The sequence below is a fragment of the Bos javanicus genome, chromosome 11, assembly GCF_032452875.1.
Source record: "Bos javanicus breed banteng chromosome 11, ARS-OSU_banteng_1.0, whole genome shotgun sequence".
NCBI lineage: Eukaryota > Metazoa > Chordata > Mammalia > Artiodactyla > Bovidae > Bos > Bos javanicus.
The window spans coordinates 85,968,502-85,985,508 of record NC_083878.1 but is presented as its reverse complement, the minus strand read 5'-3'; the positions used below and the strand labels follow the sequence as shown (position 1 = coordinate 85,985,508).

General features: G+C 50.0%; 1 protein-coding gene across 10 annotated transcripts in view; it reads left to right on the top strand.

Annotated features, from left to right (window-relative positions):
* GREB1 (growth regulating estrogen receptor binding 1) overlaps positions 1 to 17,007 on the top strand; it is a 135,204-nt gene that overhangs the window by 98,632 nt on the left and 19,565 nt on the right. For all 10 annotated transcript variants that reach the window (XM_061433293.1, XM_061433292.1, XM_061433294.1 and 7 more), the window contains exons 17-23: positions 506 to 642; positions 2,220 to 2,559; positions 4,003 to 4,118; positions 7,231 to 7,430; positions 9,833 to 9,922; positions 12,097 to 12,701; positions 15,241 to 15,343. In XM_061433293.1, coding sequence (XP_061289277.1) covers positions 506 to 642; positions 2,220 to 2,559; positions 4,003 to 4,118; positions 7,231 to 7,430; positions 9,833 to 9,922; positions 12,097 to 12,701; positions 15,241 to 15,343 — 1,591 coding nt within the window. The remainder of the gene's footprint in view (positions 1 to 505; positions 643 to 2,219; positions 2,560 to 4,002; positions 4,119 to 7,230; positions 7,431 to 9,832; positions 9,923 to 12,096; positions 12,702 to 15,240; positions 15,344 to 17,007) is intronic.

Here is a 17,007-nt window from a genome sequence, read left to right as displayed (position 1 = left end):
TTTAGCATCCTTCCCCAACTTCCCTCTTCTCTGAAGTTTGATAAGCTCTGATGTTCGTTTGTGAGGAATTTTGTATCAATGTGAGTAAAATTGGTTAGATAAATGCATTTCTTTCTGCTGATGTAATAGCAGCTGAATGCAAAAATCATTGATTTGCCTATTCCTAAAGCCAGTTAAAATTGTTGGAAAGAGGAAGTTTTAACAAAGAAAGTTGTGTGTCTAAAAAAAAAAGAAAAGAAAACAAGGTTGATTTTCTTCTTGGCCAAGGCACTGGCATCAATTGAATGAAAACATCTTGAGTGATGGGGAGGCACTGGCCTTTGTGCATGGAGTGCTCTGTGCTCTGGGTCTGCAGAGGAAAGACATCTATAACAGGTCACCCAGGGCACTGCAGAGTCAGCTCGGTTTAGATCAAGATGCCATTCAGGTCCTTGCCCCCAGCACGTGACCTTCACAGTTCCCGCAAATGTGTCGTTGGCGTGACCAAGGTGCATCTCTGTTTTAGGGCGTGGACTTGTATCCTGAGAACAAGAAGTACTTCGGGCTGTCTGAGTTCATCGAGTCTACACTCTCAGGACACAGCCTCCCATTGCTGAGATACGACAGCTCCTTTGAGGCCATGGTCACCGCACTGGGAAAAAGGTACACGTCTCTCTCGAAGTTCCTAAAACTGCTCAGTAGTCAAGTGCCAGGTGAGGAATGAGTGTGCAGCCAGGGCATGTCTGGGGAGTAGGTCACCTGCCTCCCTTTTTGGGTGACTCAAGTCGCTCCAGTGAAGCGACTTTAGTTTATTCCTTGCTTTGCATATTGGGCTGGTGATATCATGTTGGTGCTCCAGAAAATTTGAGAGTGAGAATGGACAGAAATACGCTGGAATGTGGGACTGTGTGTCTGAGACTCAAGGGAAGGCAAGAAAATGGGAGGAAGTAAGATGCCAAAAGGTGTAAAGGGAGACAGAGTGGCAATCAGTTGGCTTTGTCTTTATTTCCTGTGTTTATCTACCATGTGCCTATTTTGTTCCAAGAGCCTTACTTCCATTATCTTATTTAGTTCTCCCGACCTCTCCAAGACAGCTGTTATTATTATTCACATTTGCAAATAAACTGAGACTCAGGGAGACCCCATGACTTTCTCAGGCCATACATCTAGAAAGTGACAGAGCTGAGTCTAAACCCAGAATCAGTGTTACCTTTTCAACCCTGTCACAGCAGACCCCCAAGGTGGGTATCAACGTTGTGACTTTACAGATGAAGAAACGGAGGCTTAGGGAGGTTAAGGGCTGACATCCACACAGTGTATACATGGAAAAGGCAGGCCCAGATTTACAGACTGTCTAATAAAAAACACTTGGGGCTTCCCCGGTGGCTCAGCAGTAAAGAACCTGCCTGCCAATGCAGGAGATGCAGGTTCAATCCCTGAGTCAGGAAGATCCCCTGGAGGAGGACATGGCAACCCGCTCCAGTATTCTTGCCTGGACAGAGGAGCCTGGTGGGCTATGGTCCATGGGGCCCCAAAGAGTCAGACACAAATGAAGTGACTTCACACGTGCATGCAATATAAAACAAAATGAATGGCTCTGCTGCTCACGGTGGGTGTTGAACTGAGCTCTGTTGTCTCTCCTCGTGGCAGCTTGTTCTTCTCACTTGTTGATAAAGAGAGTGAGTTAGATCTGTACTTCCTAAACTGCGTTCCAAACTAGGGTGCTGCACACTAATAGCTGTTATGCCAAAAGGGGTTCCATGGTCATATGTGTTTAATAAACCTTACATTTACCAAAAGTTTCTTTTTTCCCAATGAGAGTTGTCAGTGCCTTCCATTGCCACGTGTGTGTGCTGTGACTCTCCAGGAGAGGGCTAGCATGCAAGGCATGTCCAGTGTCTTGTGAGATTAGTGTTCCCCAGCACTCCCTTTGGGAAACTGTCATTCAGCTCTGATGCTGATGGATTTCATCAGGCCAAGTGGATTGTCAGCTGAGCTCCCATAGCCTTGCCAAGGGAAGATCTCCTCCAAGATATTACACTGAGGCTGTGTGAACTGACCTTTGTCCTGCCTCTGCTTCTCTGTTCAGTTCCCCAGCTCTTCCTGCAGCAAGCATGCCCTCTGCCCTGGATGGCAGATGTCTGGTTGCTGGTTGGCCCTGGAAAGCCTTGCTCTCCCGGAGTGCTCTGGCATCCTTGTCACAGCCCCGGGTCACGGCGTGGTCTCTCTGTTCCTTGCAGGTTCCCGCGCCTGCACAGCGCGGTGATCAGGACCTTTGTTCTCGTGCAGCACTACGCGGCCGCCATGATGGCCGTGAGCGGCCTCTCGCAGATGAAGAACTACACGTCCGTGGAGACGCTGGAGATCACACAGAACCTCATCAACTCCCCGAAACAGTGCCCCTGCGGCCACGGGCTCATGGTCCTGCTGCGGGTGCCCTGCTCCCCACTGGCGGCCGTGGCCTATGAGCGGCTGGCCCACGTGCGGGCACGGCTGGCCCTGGAGGAGCACTTTGAGATCATCCTGGGGAACCCCGCCTCGGGCATCACCATCGGGAAGCACTTCCTGAAGCAGCTCAAGGTGGGGACAGGCAGGGACAGACTCCTCGGAGGACGGGTGGGCGGAGATGATGACCAGGGGGCGGGGATAGACACCTGGGAGGGCAGGCAGGATGACCAGGGGGCCGGGAGCAGAGGGGAAGGGGTGTGCTGGTGATGAGCTTTATGTCTCTTCCAACGTGGCCTCTGCACACCCAGCCACCCCTCCAGGCTCCTCTCCTAACCACATCCCTACCTGCATCTTTCAGTGTAGCTTTACCACATTATTTATAAAGACTGCACCCTCCCCAACACCTTGTCTTGCTCTTTCAAAGTTCTGGGCCGTGCCACGAGTTTCTTTCTCTCCAGGGGTTCATTTCTTCTCCTCTTTTGTTTAGCTAATACCCGTCGGTCCACAGAATTCAACTCAGAGTCTTTCCTTCTTTCAGGAAGCCTCACTTCCCCCTCCTTGCCCTCTGCCCCCAACCTGGCACAGGTTCTGTTTTCCCTGCCTGTTATCTTGCTTCTCCCCCAGCAGGGGAGGGCAAGGACACCCCCACACATCTCAGCCCCCAAGACGAGCACAGTGCCTGGCCCATAGACCTCGCTCTCCGCTAGACCTCCAGGTGACAGATGATACGAAAGGCTTAGGGCAAGAATAATGAGCAATTGGGAAGGAATTGTGGCACCCCACTCCAGTACTCTTGCCTGGAAAATCCCATGGATGGAGGAGCCTAGTAGGCTGCAGTCCATGGGATCACTAAAAGTCGGATACAACTGAACGACTTCACTTTAACTTTTCGCTTTCATGCATTGGAGAAGGAAATGGCAATCCACTCCAGTGTTCTTGCCTGGAGAACCCCAGGGACGGGGGAGCCTGGTGGGCTGCTGTCTATGGGGTCGCACAGAGTCGGACACGACTGAAGTGACTTAGCAGTAGCAGTTAGCAGCTCCACAATGGGGAGAGCATGGTACAAAATGTTAGACAGTTGAGGATATACGATATGAAATGAAGTGTTAGTCGCTCAGTCGTGTGCAACTGTTTGCAACCCCATAGACTATAGCCCACCAGGCTCCTCCGTCCAAAGGAGTTCTCCAGGCAAGAATACTGGAGTGGGTAGCCATTCCCTTACTGCAGGGGATCTTCCTGACCCAGGGATCAAACTGCATCTCCTGCATTGCAGGCAGATTCTTTATCATCTGAATCCTCAAGGAATGCCTGAGGGTGTATACTTTCTAGCAAAGGTTAAGGCAGTCAGTTGACAGATGTTTCTTAAATGGCTCATGAGTGCCAGGCAGTGTTCTACGTGGCTGGGAATCCAGCGGTGAAGCCGACGGGGTGCTTATTTGCAGTATAAATTTGATAAGGCTCAGACGAGGCATTGCAAGGGCTCTAAATCAGCAGGAGGACATCAGGGTTCCTTAGCGCTGGGCTAGTCAGGAAGGGTGGCGTCCCACAGTCGTCTCCCTCTTTAATTATCTGCAGGTGTGGCAGAACATAGAGGATGCGGAGTGGCGGCCTCAGACGTACTTGGAGTTGGAGGGCCTGCCTTGCATCCTGATCTTCAGTGGGATGGACCCACACGGGGAGTCCTTACCAAGGTGAGTGAGTTGGGGGGCTACGCTCCTGGGGGTCTGTGAGGAGCCAGCCGCCCGGGCAACCCTGGGGGCTTTACCAGGTCAGGCTTCCCCTGCCCGACTCTCAGTGGGGCACTCACATCATAGTCATCAGTGGCTTGTATCTTTATGGTGACAGTTTTCCAGCAAATGGCCGTGAAAGGTGTCTGGGCCTGGGCAGCTTTGCCCAGTTCTGAGACAGGAACCCCTTGGGCTCAGGGGGGGTGGGTGTGGGGACTGCTGCTGGGCTTCATGGGTGGGGGCCTTGGGGCTGATGAGGAAACCGAGGTTTCCAGAGATTAAGCTGGCATGGTGGATGGTGGACTCAGTGCTGGCCTGGCTTCTTTCCACTGGGCCACACCACACTTATAGAAGGGCCGCTTTGCATCATGTACTCACGGGCCAGCTAAAAGCGGCTCCAAACTGCTCAACCTTGGTTGTTGCTGTGTCATGGATCAAGTCTTCCAGTCCTCAGCTCCGTCGGACTAAGACAATGCCTTTATCTTAAATTAAGTGAGCTTTACTGAACTCTTTGTTTTTTTGTTTTTTTTATTTCAATAACATAAATTCCATTACCACTCTGTTTTTATGCATTCTTTTTTTTTCTTTTTTTCTTTAATAGAAAATTATTTAATTAGTATACATGTGTTCCCCATCCTGAACCCTCCTCCCTCCTCCCTCCCCACACCATCCCTCTGGGTCGTCCCAGTGCACCAGCCCTAAGCATCCAGCATCGTGCATTGAACCTGGAAAGGCATCTCGTTTCATACATGACGTTTCACATGTTTCAATGCCATTCTCCCAAATCTTCCCACCCTCTCCCGCTCCCACAGAGTCCATAAGACTGTTCTATACATCAGTGTCTCTTTTGCTGTCTCGTATACAGGGTTATCGTTACCATCTTTCTAAATTCCATATATATGCGTTAGTATACTGTATTGGTGTTTTTCCTTCTGGCTTACTTCACTCTGTATAATAGGCTCCAGTTTCATCCACCTCATTAGAACTGATTCAAATGTATTCTTTTTAATGGCTGAGTAATACTCCATTGTGTATATGTACCACAGCTTTCTTATCCATTCATCTGCTGATGGACATCTAGGTTGCTTCCATGTCCTGGCTATTATAAACAGTGCTGCGATGAACATTGGGGTACACGTGTCTCTTTCCCTTCTGGTTTCCTCAGTGTGTATGCCCAGCAGTGGGATTGCTGGATCATAAGGCAGTTCTATTTCCAGTTTTTTAAGGAATCTCCACACTGTTCTCCATAGTGGCTGTACTAGTTTGCATTCCCACCAACAGTGTAAGAGGGTTCCCTTTTCTCCACACCCTCTCCAGCATTTATTATTTGTAGACTTTTGGATCGCAGCCATTCTGACTGGTGTGAAATGGTACCTCATAGTGGTTTTGATTTGCATTTCTCTGATAATGAGTGATGTTGAGCATCTTTTCATGTGTTTGTTAGCCATCTGTATGTCTTCTTTGGAAAAATGTCTATTTAGATCTTTGGCCCATTTTTTGATTGGGTCATTTATTTTTCTGGAGTTGAGCTGTAGGAGTTGCTTGTATATTTTTGAGATTAGTTGTTTGTCGGTTGCTTCATTTGCTATTATTTTTTCCCATTCTGAAGGCTGTCTTTTCACCTTGCTAATAGTTTCCTTTGATGTGCAGAAGCTTTTAAGTTTAATTAGGTCCCATTTGTTTATTTTTACTTTTATTTCCAATATTCTGGGAGGTGGATCATAGAGGATCCTGCTGTGATGTATGTCAGAGAGTGTTTTGCCTATGTTCTCCTCTAGGAGTTTTATAGTTTCTGGTCTTACGTTGAGATCTTTAATCCATTTTGAGTTTATTTTTGTATATGGTGTTAGAAAGTGTTCTAGTTTCATTCTTTTACAAGTGGTTGACCAGATTTCCCAGCACCACTTGTTAAAGAGATTGTCTTTAATCCATTGTATATTCTTGCCTCCTTTGTCAAAGATAAGGTGTCCATATGTGCATGGATTTATCTCTGGGCTTTCTATTTTGTTCCATTGATCTATATTTCTGTCTTTGTGCCAGTACCATACTGTCTTGATAACTGTGGCTTTGTAGTAGAGCCTGAAGTCAGGTAGGTTGATTCCTCCAGTTCCATTTTTCTTTCTCAAGATCGCTTTGGCTATTCGAGGTTTTTTGTATTTCCATACAAATTGTGAAATTATTTGTTCTAGCTCTGTGAAGAATACTGTTGGTAGCTTGATAGGGATTGCATTGAATCTATAAATTGCTTTGGGTAGTATACTCATTTTCACTATATTGATTCTTCCAATCCATGAACATGGTATATTTCTCCATCTATTAGTGTATCAGGCACTGTGCTGGACTTCTGATCTAGCATGTGCCCCTTGCAACGTTAGTATTACTACCCTGTTTTATAGGTGAGTGAATGAAAGGCCATTTTCCTGAGGTCACAGGAGCAGTAGTTACAGAGCCTGATTGCAGCCCTGACCCACCTCTCTCTAAGCCCTCTGCTGTTCCTCCGAGCCCTGCCCCGCCCATCCTGTGTGTCCACCCCACATGTGTCATGACTCACTGGAGTGTCTTCCCAGACAGACTCTGGTTTCCAATATGTCAGTGACTCAATGACCATCCTTTCCCTTGCATGAGACATGGTCCTGGACACATTTTAAATGTTGTTGGAATAATCAGGTGTCTACTTACTGTATATATCCCTCGTAACAGTACACTTAAGTGGTTATTAATATTCATTCATATCCTTCAGATGAAAAAAACCTGAGCCTCCCAAGAAGTTGCCCACTTTGTCTAAGGTCCTGTCGCCATGAAGAGGCAAGGCTGGAACTCAAGCCTCGTTCTCATCTGACCAGAAAGTCGGTGTTCTTTTGATTCTAGGCAGCACAGGGCTAAGTACCCAGCAGGGGCCTCCAGAGGCTTACAGTCAAATGGACTTTGGTGCTCAGGGCTCACGGTGCTCTGTCTGCTTTTCCATTGGCCTGAGTCCGGAGGGCCTACTGAGGCAGGCAGGGTGCTGGTCCCCGGCACGCAGTGGTGCCTCCTGGTAGAAGGCTCTCGATAGATCCCTTCTTCCGCCTCCTCCCAGGTCCCTGCGGTACTGTGACTTGCGGCTCATAAACTCCTCCTGCCTGGTGAGGACGGCCCTGGAGCAGGAGCTGGGCCTGGCCGCGTACTTCGTGAGCAGTGAGGCTCCCCTGGAGAAGGGCGCCAGGACCGAGGCCTTGGAGAGCGATGCGGAGAAGCTGAGCAGCACAGACAACGAGGACGAGGAGCTGGTGACGGAAGGTGGGGAGGCCGGTCCAGACCCCTGTCCCCACTCAGGGTGGTCCTTGGCCTGTCTGCTGGTCGGCAGCTCCCAGTGAGAACCATCTAAATAACATCTTTAGGGAAAATCCTTCAGTGATTTCATATTTTGCTTCCCCTCCCCCTATTTTTGGAGAAGGAAATGGCAACTTGCTTCAGTATTCTTGCCTGGAAAATCCATGGACAGAGAAGCCTGGCGGGCTGCAGTCTATGGAGTTGCAAAAGACATGACTTAGCCACTGAACCACCCACCACCACTCCTCATTTTTGGTGGTGTGAGAATATGGAAATCCCATCAAGTTCTTTAAAGCTCTAAGATTCTTAAAAAGTAGGAAGAAAAATGGAGATTTCCTAGGGTTTAAGTTCACACCTTGCTTGAATTGCTGGTGGAATTACTGGCTGGTTTAAGATTCACTGCTTATGTCTTCTATGTGAATTCACAGGAGGTGTCCGTTATTGGGATTTATGGAAACAGGCCAGTTTTGTCTGCAGACATGAGAGTTTGACACCATGTGTTTTAATAGGACACATAAATCAGGGCTGGAGAAGGCAATGGCACCCCACTCCAGTACTCTTGCCTGGAAAATCCCATGGACGGAGGAGCCTGGTAGGCTGCAGTCCATGGGATCGCTAAGAGTTGGACACGACTGAGCGACTTCACTTTCACTAAATCAGAGCAGTGCAAGGCATCTGGCTGTCATCAACAGGACAGGGAGAAAAAAATTGAAAGCTGCTGCCATGAAAGTGCAGGGCATTTGCGGGGTTTGGTGTAGTGGAGAGTGAGACCGAAGGAGAGCCAGCAGACCAGAATGCCTCTTCCATGCCCATCCCCCGACTCTGGCTGTGTGCATTTGGACAGGTCACGTCACCTCTTCTAGCCTCAGATGGCCCATTCGTAAAATGGGGAGGAAAGACCCTTCTGGTGCTGTAGAAGCTTTTCACAGGTGTGGGTGGGACCCTGATGTGAAATCGCCCATGGAGTGAATCCACACTCTTGGCATCTCCTGACCCACCTTTCCCCTTTGCACCTCTTGGCTTCTGGCCCCCATGCTGCCCCTTGAGCTTTGGCCACACTCATCTCATGATTGTGCCCTGCTCTGTCACCTCTGGGCCACACAGTTGCTCTCCCAGCCACTTGAGTTTCCTCTGCCCCATGCTTCACCTGGAAACCCCAGCTGGCCATTCAGAACTGGGGTCAGGGTCGCCTCTCCAAGGACGTCTTCCCTCTCCTGCTTCCTCCTGCTGGGTGGGTGCCTGGCTCCTGGGTCCCAGGTCTGCCCTATCTGCCCTCCTTACTCTAGCCTGTAGCCAAGACCCCTGGGCAGGAGCCCCACTAACCTGCCAGTGCTTCACCGACCTGCCCTGCATTGTACACCTGTCTCCTTAGTGCTCCCTCAGAGGATGGGGCCTGGGAATGTGGATGGATGGGGGGGTGGGCTGATGGAGGGATGGATGGATGGGTGGATGGATGGATGGAGTGATGGATGGATGGGCAGGTGGGTGGGTGGATAGATGGATGGATGGATGGATAGATGGATGGATGGGTGGGTGGGTGGAGGAATGGATTGAGGAGTGTATGGACAGAAGAATGGATGGGTGGATGGAGGGATGAAGGAATGGATGGATGGATAGAAGGATGATGGATGGATGGACAGATGGGTGGATGGAGGGATGGATGGAGGAATGGATAGATGGAAGGATAGATGGACGGTTGGGTGGATGGAGATATGGATGGAGGAATGGGTGGGAGGGCGGGTGGATGGAGGAATGGATGGATAGGTGGGTGGAGGAATGGATGGATGGATGGATGATGGAAGGAAGGATGGATGGACAGATGGGTGGATGGAGGAATGGATGGATGGATGGAAGGATGGATGGACGGATGGGTGGATGGAGGAATGGATGGATGGAAGGATGGATGGGTGGATGGATAGATGAATGGATGGGTGGATGGAGGAATGGATGGATGGACAGATGGATGGATGGATGGAGGGATGGATGGATGGATGGATGAAAGGATGGATGGATAGATGGGTGGATAAAGGGATGGATGGATGTAAGAATGGATGGGTGGATGGAGGGATGGATGGATGGAAGGATGGATAGGTGGATTGATATATGAATGGATGGGTGGACAGATGGAGGGATGGATGGATGGGTGGATGGAGGGATGGGTGGATGGAGGGATGGATGGATGGAGGAATGGATGGATGGATGGATGAAAGGGTGGATGGAGAGATGGATGGATAGATGGGTGGATGGAGGGCTGGTGGGATGTTTGGATGAGAGATGCTATATGTGAATGCACTCTATAAACTGAAGTGCTAGGGTAACAGACAGTACCACGATTACTAGGCCTCTTCAGTGTGTGTGTTTTGAAACAGGCTCCACGTCAGAGAAGCGGAGCCCCGTGAAGAGAGAACGATCCTGCTCCCACGACTCCGCATCTTCATCCCTCTCCTCTAAGGCATCCAGTAAGTCTCCAGGGGATAAAGATCCCACGGTTGGACTGTTTCAGTTTTCTGAGACTGAAAAGAGATTGTTTATTTTCAACTAGAACTGGAAAGAGAAGGGGTCTGTGAAGAACTGACCTTTCTAGAGAGTAGGAGCATCTTTCTAGACCAGGGTTGGGGGTGATTCTGGGATTATGAGGGGTTTGGGCTATTGTGGCTGCTGTCCCGGGAGGAGGCCCGTGCTGGGTGCTGTCATAGGGCCACCTCTCAGTGCTCTGCAGGCAGCTGTTGGTTTGGGGAATCGGGGTGAGGAGCTTGGTGAGTGTTGCTGTCAAGTCTGAGGGCCGAGAAGCAGACACAGAAGGCTTCACTAGGGACGAAGCAGCAAAATTTATCAAGTGTCCCCTGACCCCTGGACCCGACCGCACTTGGGCGGAGGAGTGGGAAATGTGGGTCCTGGGGGCCACTTCGGCCTCAGGGGAGCAGTCCGGGGCAGCGCGCGGGAGACGGATCACATGTCCTCCCACCACAAGCGTTTATGGAGAACCTGCTCTCTACCTGGCTCGGGGCACTGAGGGACCCATTAGATACACACCTGCTCGCAAGGAATTCGTGGTTCCTCTGGACCAGGCTGTGTTGCAATAGGGGCTGCTATGTTTTCTCTGCACACACATTCCCACTATGAGATGTTATGTCTATTTATAGGAAGAAGTTTGCCCAAGTGGGGCAGATTTAGGGGTAGGGAGTGGTCCCTGCAGGTTTCAAAGAGCAGCTGGCCTTTGGGCCTTGAAGGTAGAGGAGGCCCTGGGGCATGAAGGTGTGTGCGGTGCTTGGGTGCAGTGAGTGGTCCTGGTGTGGCTGCAAAGGTCAGAGCATACCAGGGGGTTCGGCCTGGGGTCTTTGATTTCTTCTCTTCCACCTTCTCACCAGCCCATGGATAACAGTGGGTCAAGCGATGAGGGTCTCCCTTACAGATGTGCACAGGAGTCAAAAGAAGCCTCCCAACAGGACCATGGACTCTGTGATGGAAGGAAGGTCTCATGTATAGGCTCGAGTCAGTCAGAAAAGCCAAATGCTACAGCTTTTTCTTATCCTTCTGCCCCAAACAACAGAGGGACCCAGGGCACCAGGACAACCTGAGGAGTGGATGCTCCAGGCCATTAGAATAGAGAGGTGTGGTGCTTTGTTCTTCCCTGATCCTGGGCTGACAGCTTTCTAGAAGGTTCTGGGACCTGCTGGTCTGTGCAGTGTTGTCAGGCAGAGTAGAATGTCCAGGCTGCCAGCCAGCCTCCCTGTCCTGTGAGGGGACTTTCTCAGAATTCCTCAGAGGACCCTGAGACCTTAGGGAGTCTCCGATGAGATGCTTCTGTGGCCTTCGGTACAACCCCCCATTTCAGAGAAGGGGAAACCCCCACCTTTCAGGAGGTCCAGGGTGATAGTGGCGCTCATGGTAAAGAACCTACCTGCCAATGCAGGAGACAAGACAGGGGTTCAGTCCCTGCATCAGGAAGATCCCCTGGAGGAGGGCATGGCAACCCACTCCAGTATCCTTGCATGGAGAATCCCATCGCCAGGGGAGCGTGGTGGGCTATGGTCCATAGGATCACAAAGAGTTGGATATGGCTGAAGCAAATTAGCATGCACAGGGTGATATAAAAGATGAACCAGGGTGCCACTCCTGGGTGCCAGGAACCTACACTCACCTTGGCTTGCAGCGTGGTCCACTGGTGGGGGAGGGCAAAACAAACACTGCGTTTGGGTAGCTGCTGTGGGTGCTGCATTTTCTCTCTTGAATTCTTCTGGAAGCTAAAGAGTCGAGCCTTTTCAGTCCTGTGAGTTTTGCTGAGCCGGAAGCACCGCTCTGCTGTGCAAAGGGGAGATCTGAGCTCTGGGACCCACCTGCACCAGAGCCAGGAGGTGGGCTGAGCACTCACTGATGGTGAGGGTCTGGGACAGATGGGGCTGAGGGTGCAGAGGCTTGGAGGGGCGTGTGGGGCCAGGGGAGCGGTGCTGGCTCTCTCCCTGTAGCACCTCTGGGCTTTGTCAGAAAGACAAAAAGTCCATATTTAACCAGAAGGGGAACTGAATTGCCTTGACAGAAATTCCCATCATTGCAGGTAAAGGGAGTCAGCGCTGCAGAAGCAGGAGCTGGGGGGGTGGATCCCAGGCCCTGACTGATGGGCGTGTCTCTGCAGGCTCGGCACCGTGTGGCGAGTCCTCGGCCGGACCCTCGCAGGCGGAGCGGGCCCGGTCCCCACCATCCTGTGGCCCCTTGGAGGAGGCCAGGGCCCCTGGAGAGAGACAGAGGCTCCGGGCAGCGGGGGGGCCACCGTCGGTCATCAGCAGGCACAGCCCGGGGCTGACCCCACAGCCGGATCCCAGCCTCAAGAGCGGCCAGCGCGTCCAGGTGTCGGCCCCGTCGGCGTCCTCCTCGGGCTCAGCCTCCTCACCGGCACTGCCCGCCGCCGGCCCACTCGTCCTGCAGGCCTCCCAGTGCTCCATGACCAAGGCCTGCCGGCAGCCACCCGTGGTCTTCCTGCCCAAGCTGGTATACGACATGGTCACGTCCACGGATGGCAGCGGCCTGCCCAAGGCCGCCTCGCTCCTGCCCTCGCACTCGGTCATGTGGGCCAGCTCCTTCCGGCCCCTGCTCAGCAAGACCATGACGTCCACGGAGCAGTCACTCTACTACCGCCAGTGGACGGTGCCCCGGCCCGGCCACATGGACTACGGCAACCGCGCCGAGGGCCGCGTGGACGGCTTCCACCCGCGCCGGCTCCTGCTCAGCGGGCCCCCCCAGGTGGGTGCTGCCCCGTGTGCCCGGGCTCTGCGGGGGGGCGGGGGGGCTTGTGTGCACACCCAGAGACTGGTTTGGGGCTGAGAGCATCCCAGAGCATCCCTTATTCGCTTCGGCCGGCCCCCAGGCGGCATCTCTCGTGGCTCTAAGGGGGCGGGTAGAGGGACCCACCTGCTGCCCATGGCAGGGTGTCCTCCGTCCTCTGACCCCAGTTTCCTCCTTTGAGTGATGTGGGGCTGGAGGGTTTCTCTACGGGTCCTTCTTGCTCATTCAGATTATGGCTCTGCCTTTCCCACGTTACTCCATTTGGTCCTCACGGCCAGTCAGGGCGGTTCCCCCTCACTCTGACAATGGAAGCTTACCCCTGTTTCTGTCCTGCAAGATTTTGGTGAAACAGAACAGGGAGGCAGGAGGCCTGTCTCCACCCCCCAGCTTATTGTATTTTTCTGACAACGAAAGACGGTTTCACCTGTCATCATGGCGGGAACCTGGGTGTGAATGTCGGGTCGTGAGCCTGTGATGAGGATGCATGAGGTTCGTATGGGGTCTTGGGAGAGGGGCTCAGCCACACAGAGCTGGGGTGAAGGGTGGGCCCTGCAGGGAACTGCCTGGAGCTGGAGTCAAACTAAAACATCACCTACCTCCCTGGGCCAGTTCCAGCTCTCTCTTTGCCTCAGGGTCCTCATCTGAGAATGAGGAAGCTAACAGCTGTGTCACAAGAACAGGAGCTGACCCCTAGAAAGCACTGTGATTGTCCCCGTCATCGTCACTGTCCCCGTTCAAGACATGTTTCCTTTTCACTCTCATGTTCCTTCCTTCATCAGGTACCTATCCCAAGAAACACAAACCCACAAAAATATGTATAAAAGTGCTCAGTTTTGTATTAGTAATTTATAGTAGTTAAATAAACTGGAAACACCTTGAGTTCCGTTGGTCAAGCTTGATTGAATATACTTGGGCACAGGAGTATCATGCAGTTCAGCCACAGAAAATTTGAGCTAGATCTTTATATACTGACACTGAAAGTTCTCTAAGATATCTCCACTTTAAAGATCAAGTTGCAGAATAATATATGCATAGGGTCACATCAGTTACACAGAAAAACCAGTGTGTGTATGTGTCTGTATGTGTGAAAATACCTTCAAAAATCCCTGACAGGAGAGCTGTCAGGGGAGGGGGCTGGAATCTGTGACTATTCTACTTTATTATTGGGCTTCCCTGGTGGCTCAGACAGTAAAGAGTCTGCCTGCCATGTGGGAGACCTGAGTTCGATCCCTGGGTTGGGAAGATGCCCTGGAGAAGAAAATGGCAACCCACTCCAGTATTCTTGCCTGGAAAATCTCATGGACGAAGGACCCTGGCAGCCTACAGTCCATAAGGTCGCAAAGAGTCAGACGTGACTGAGCGACTTCACTGCTCTTTTATTGATCTGTATTTCTTGCACTTTTAGATAAGCATATAGTACGTTGTGTAATTTTTTAAAAAGGGGAAATAAAATGTTTGTTATAAAGGAATCCTGGTTTTTCCATACCCTCATCTTACTGAATGTTATCAGTCTTTAAAATTTTTGCATTTTTGATAGGGGGAAATTATTTTGTATATTATAGTTTTATTAGTAAGGGTGAATATATTTTAATATCTTTATTGGTCACTGGTATATCTTTTACAATGACTTTCTGGTTTTGTCTCTCTCATTTATTTTTCCTTTAGTCCATTTGACTTTTTTTTCTTTTGCTTTGTTCTTTTAGAGTATAAGTTTTAATCCTTTGTGAATTATATGCACTCGAATATTTTCTCTAAAGCTCCCCCTGGTTGTATTTCATATTTTCATTTTGGAAGTTAGTTATTTCCATTCATCAGCATCTGTTGAATCCTTCCTATGAACCAGGCATTAAGCTGAGAACTTGGAGAGCACATTCTTAGGATGCCAAGGTGGGCAGGAGAGGAGGCTAGCCCCCAGGTCCCCTTGTAGCCAGCTGTGACATCAGTGCACTAAGACCAATAGTATACTGGCCTAGTGCTGGCTTGACGGGGGTGGGGACCCATTAATACAAGAAGAGAAGGAAGTCCTGAACTTAGGAGGAGACAGGTGTGATGCCAACCTTTCACATCTCCCACAATGAATTTTGTTATCCCGCTACAGATACATCCATTAATATAAGATCACAATTTGCAATTGAGCAAGACTTTTAGGGCATTATTAAAATGTCAGTTCATTTTTTTTTTCTGAAGTAACATTTTGTTCAGCTTGTGATGGAGTCCTAGTTCTAACAGCTTAAACAGTGTGGCCAATTAAAATCTGGAAAGACATTTGCAATGATTGATAAGCAGGTGGGTCTCCTGGGAGTTCATCTGTCTGCCTGTGCCATGTTTCTTCGGCCACATTTTCCCTCAAAGGTCTTTGCATCGCCCCCAGCCCTCATTTTAAGTGGGCGAGATGGTTAAGATCGATGGATGAGTGGAGGCAAGTCAGGTGCTCAGCCAGCGCCTGCACTAGGCATGGACATACTGATGGTTGACTCCCACTTTGCTGTCCCTGCAGATCGGGAAGACGGGTGCCTACCTGCAGTTCCTCAGCATTTTGTCCAGAATGCTCATTCGGCTGACGGAAGTGGATGTTTACGATGAGGAAGAGATCAACATCAGTGAGTTCCCTATTGATGACCCCGGGGCTTGAATGATCTTCATCAGTTTCTCAAGTGACATTGCTTGTGTCTTTTACTTTCAAGATGGAATTCTTAGGTTAATGATCTGACTCCTCCCAAGGGCTTTGGACGGTTTTTATCTTTCCCTTGTAGTCATTTTGCTCAATCCTAGAGTAGAGCCTAGGAGGCCTTGGGGAAGATAAAATTACGATACTAAAAAAACCGCTCTTTACTGAGTACCTTCCAAATGTCAACCACTGTGCCAGATACTTTACATAATTTACCACATTCACTTCCTCTACCACACCGCGAGACAGATATTGGTAATCCATTTTTCTGCTAAGTAACATGTTCAGGAGCCAGCTCAGGGGTAGCAGAACTGGAACCATATTAGATTCGGTTGCTGCCTCTAGGGAGTTTCCCAGGTGGCTCAGTGAGTCAAGAATCCACCTGCCAGTGCTGGAGACACGGGTTCAATCTCTGGGTTGGAAAGATCCCCTGGAGTAGGAAGTGGCAACCCACTCTGGTATTCTTGCCTGGAGAATCCTATGGACAGAGGAGCCTGGTGGGCTACAATCCGTGGGGTCTCAGAGCTGGACACGACTGAAGCAACTGAGCATGCGTGCATGCTGCCTCTAAAAAGTGGAATTGTCCATCAGATGAGAATTCCCTTTCAGACTGCTGAGCACATAGGTCAGCATCTTGGGGCAAAATGAAAAATACGTGATATGTGGGGAATAGGCTTTTCTCCTCATTCCCAGAGTGGAGTTTATCCGGATTAAGGGAAGACTGTCTTTGAACATGTTTCATGCTCATGTCGAGCACCTCCTCCATCTCCTCTTCTAGCGCCGCTCCAGTGGCTCTGAAACAGCCTACTGAATGAACCTATTGGGAATGAAGATTTGTGTAAGGAGTCCGTATTATAGAGAAGGGGCCCCAGGAGGCTGCACTGGCATCTAGGAGCACTCCTATTGTGTATGTTTAAGGTGCACAACTGGATGATTTGACACACTTTGTGGAATAATCGCCACAGTCACCTCACACAGTGGCCATGTTCATTGCAGCATCATTCACAATTACCAAAATGTAGCAACTGTATGGTGTCCATTGAAGGATAAACGCCCGCCAGCAGTTGAGTGGATAAAGAAGGGGGGTATATATGTGCAATGTAGTCAGCCTTGACAAAGAAGGAAGTCCTGCCCTTTGCACACACAGAACTTCTTTACATACTCTTAACTATGTTTGCATTTTGACTGGGAGAAAATTTAGAACCCAGGAAGCCCGTCTAGCCCTTAATCTTTCCTTTGAAGGAAAAAGGAACCATATCTACACTCATCTGCACTCTGAGTTTTCCACCGTTTCCCCCACAATTTGGACCCGTATTGCAGATGAAAGTCAGTGGGTCTGCTGAGTTTCTGTCTCACGTTTTGTTGGATATACCAATGATAAAGAGGATTTGCCTGAAGTGTGTTAAACTTCACAGCCTTATTTTCCCAAATAGTCTCCTATTGCTTTGGGTTTCTCTTTGGCAAAATGTACATAGTTCCCCTTTTACAGGATGTTGTGAAGATTAAATGATGTTACACATATGAAGCACTGAGCATCTATTAAATATATAATAAGCATTCCTCTTCCTGTTCTTTTTTTTCTCTTATGGACACTTA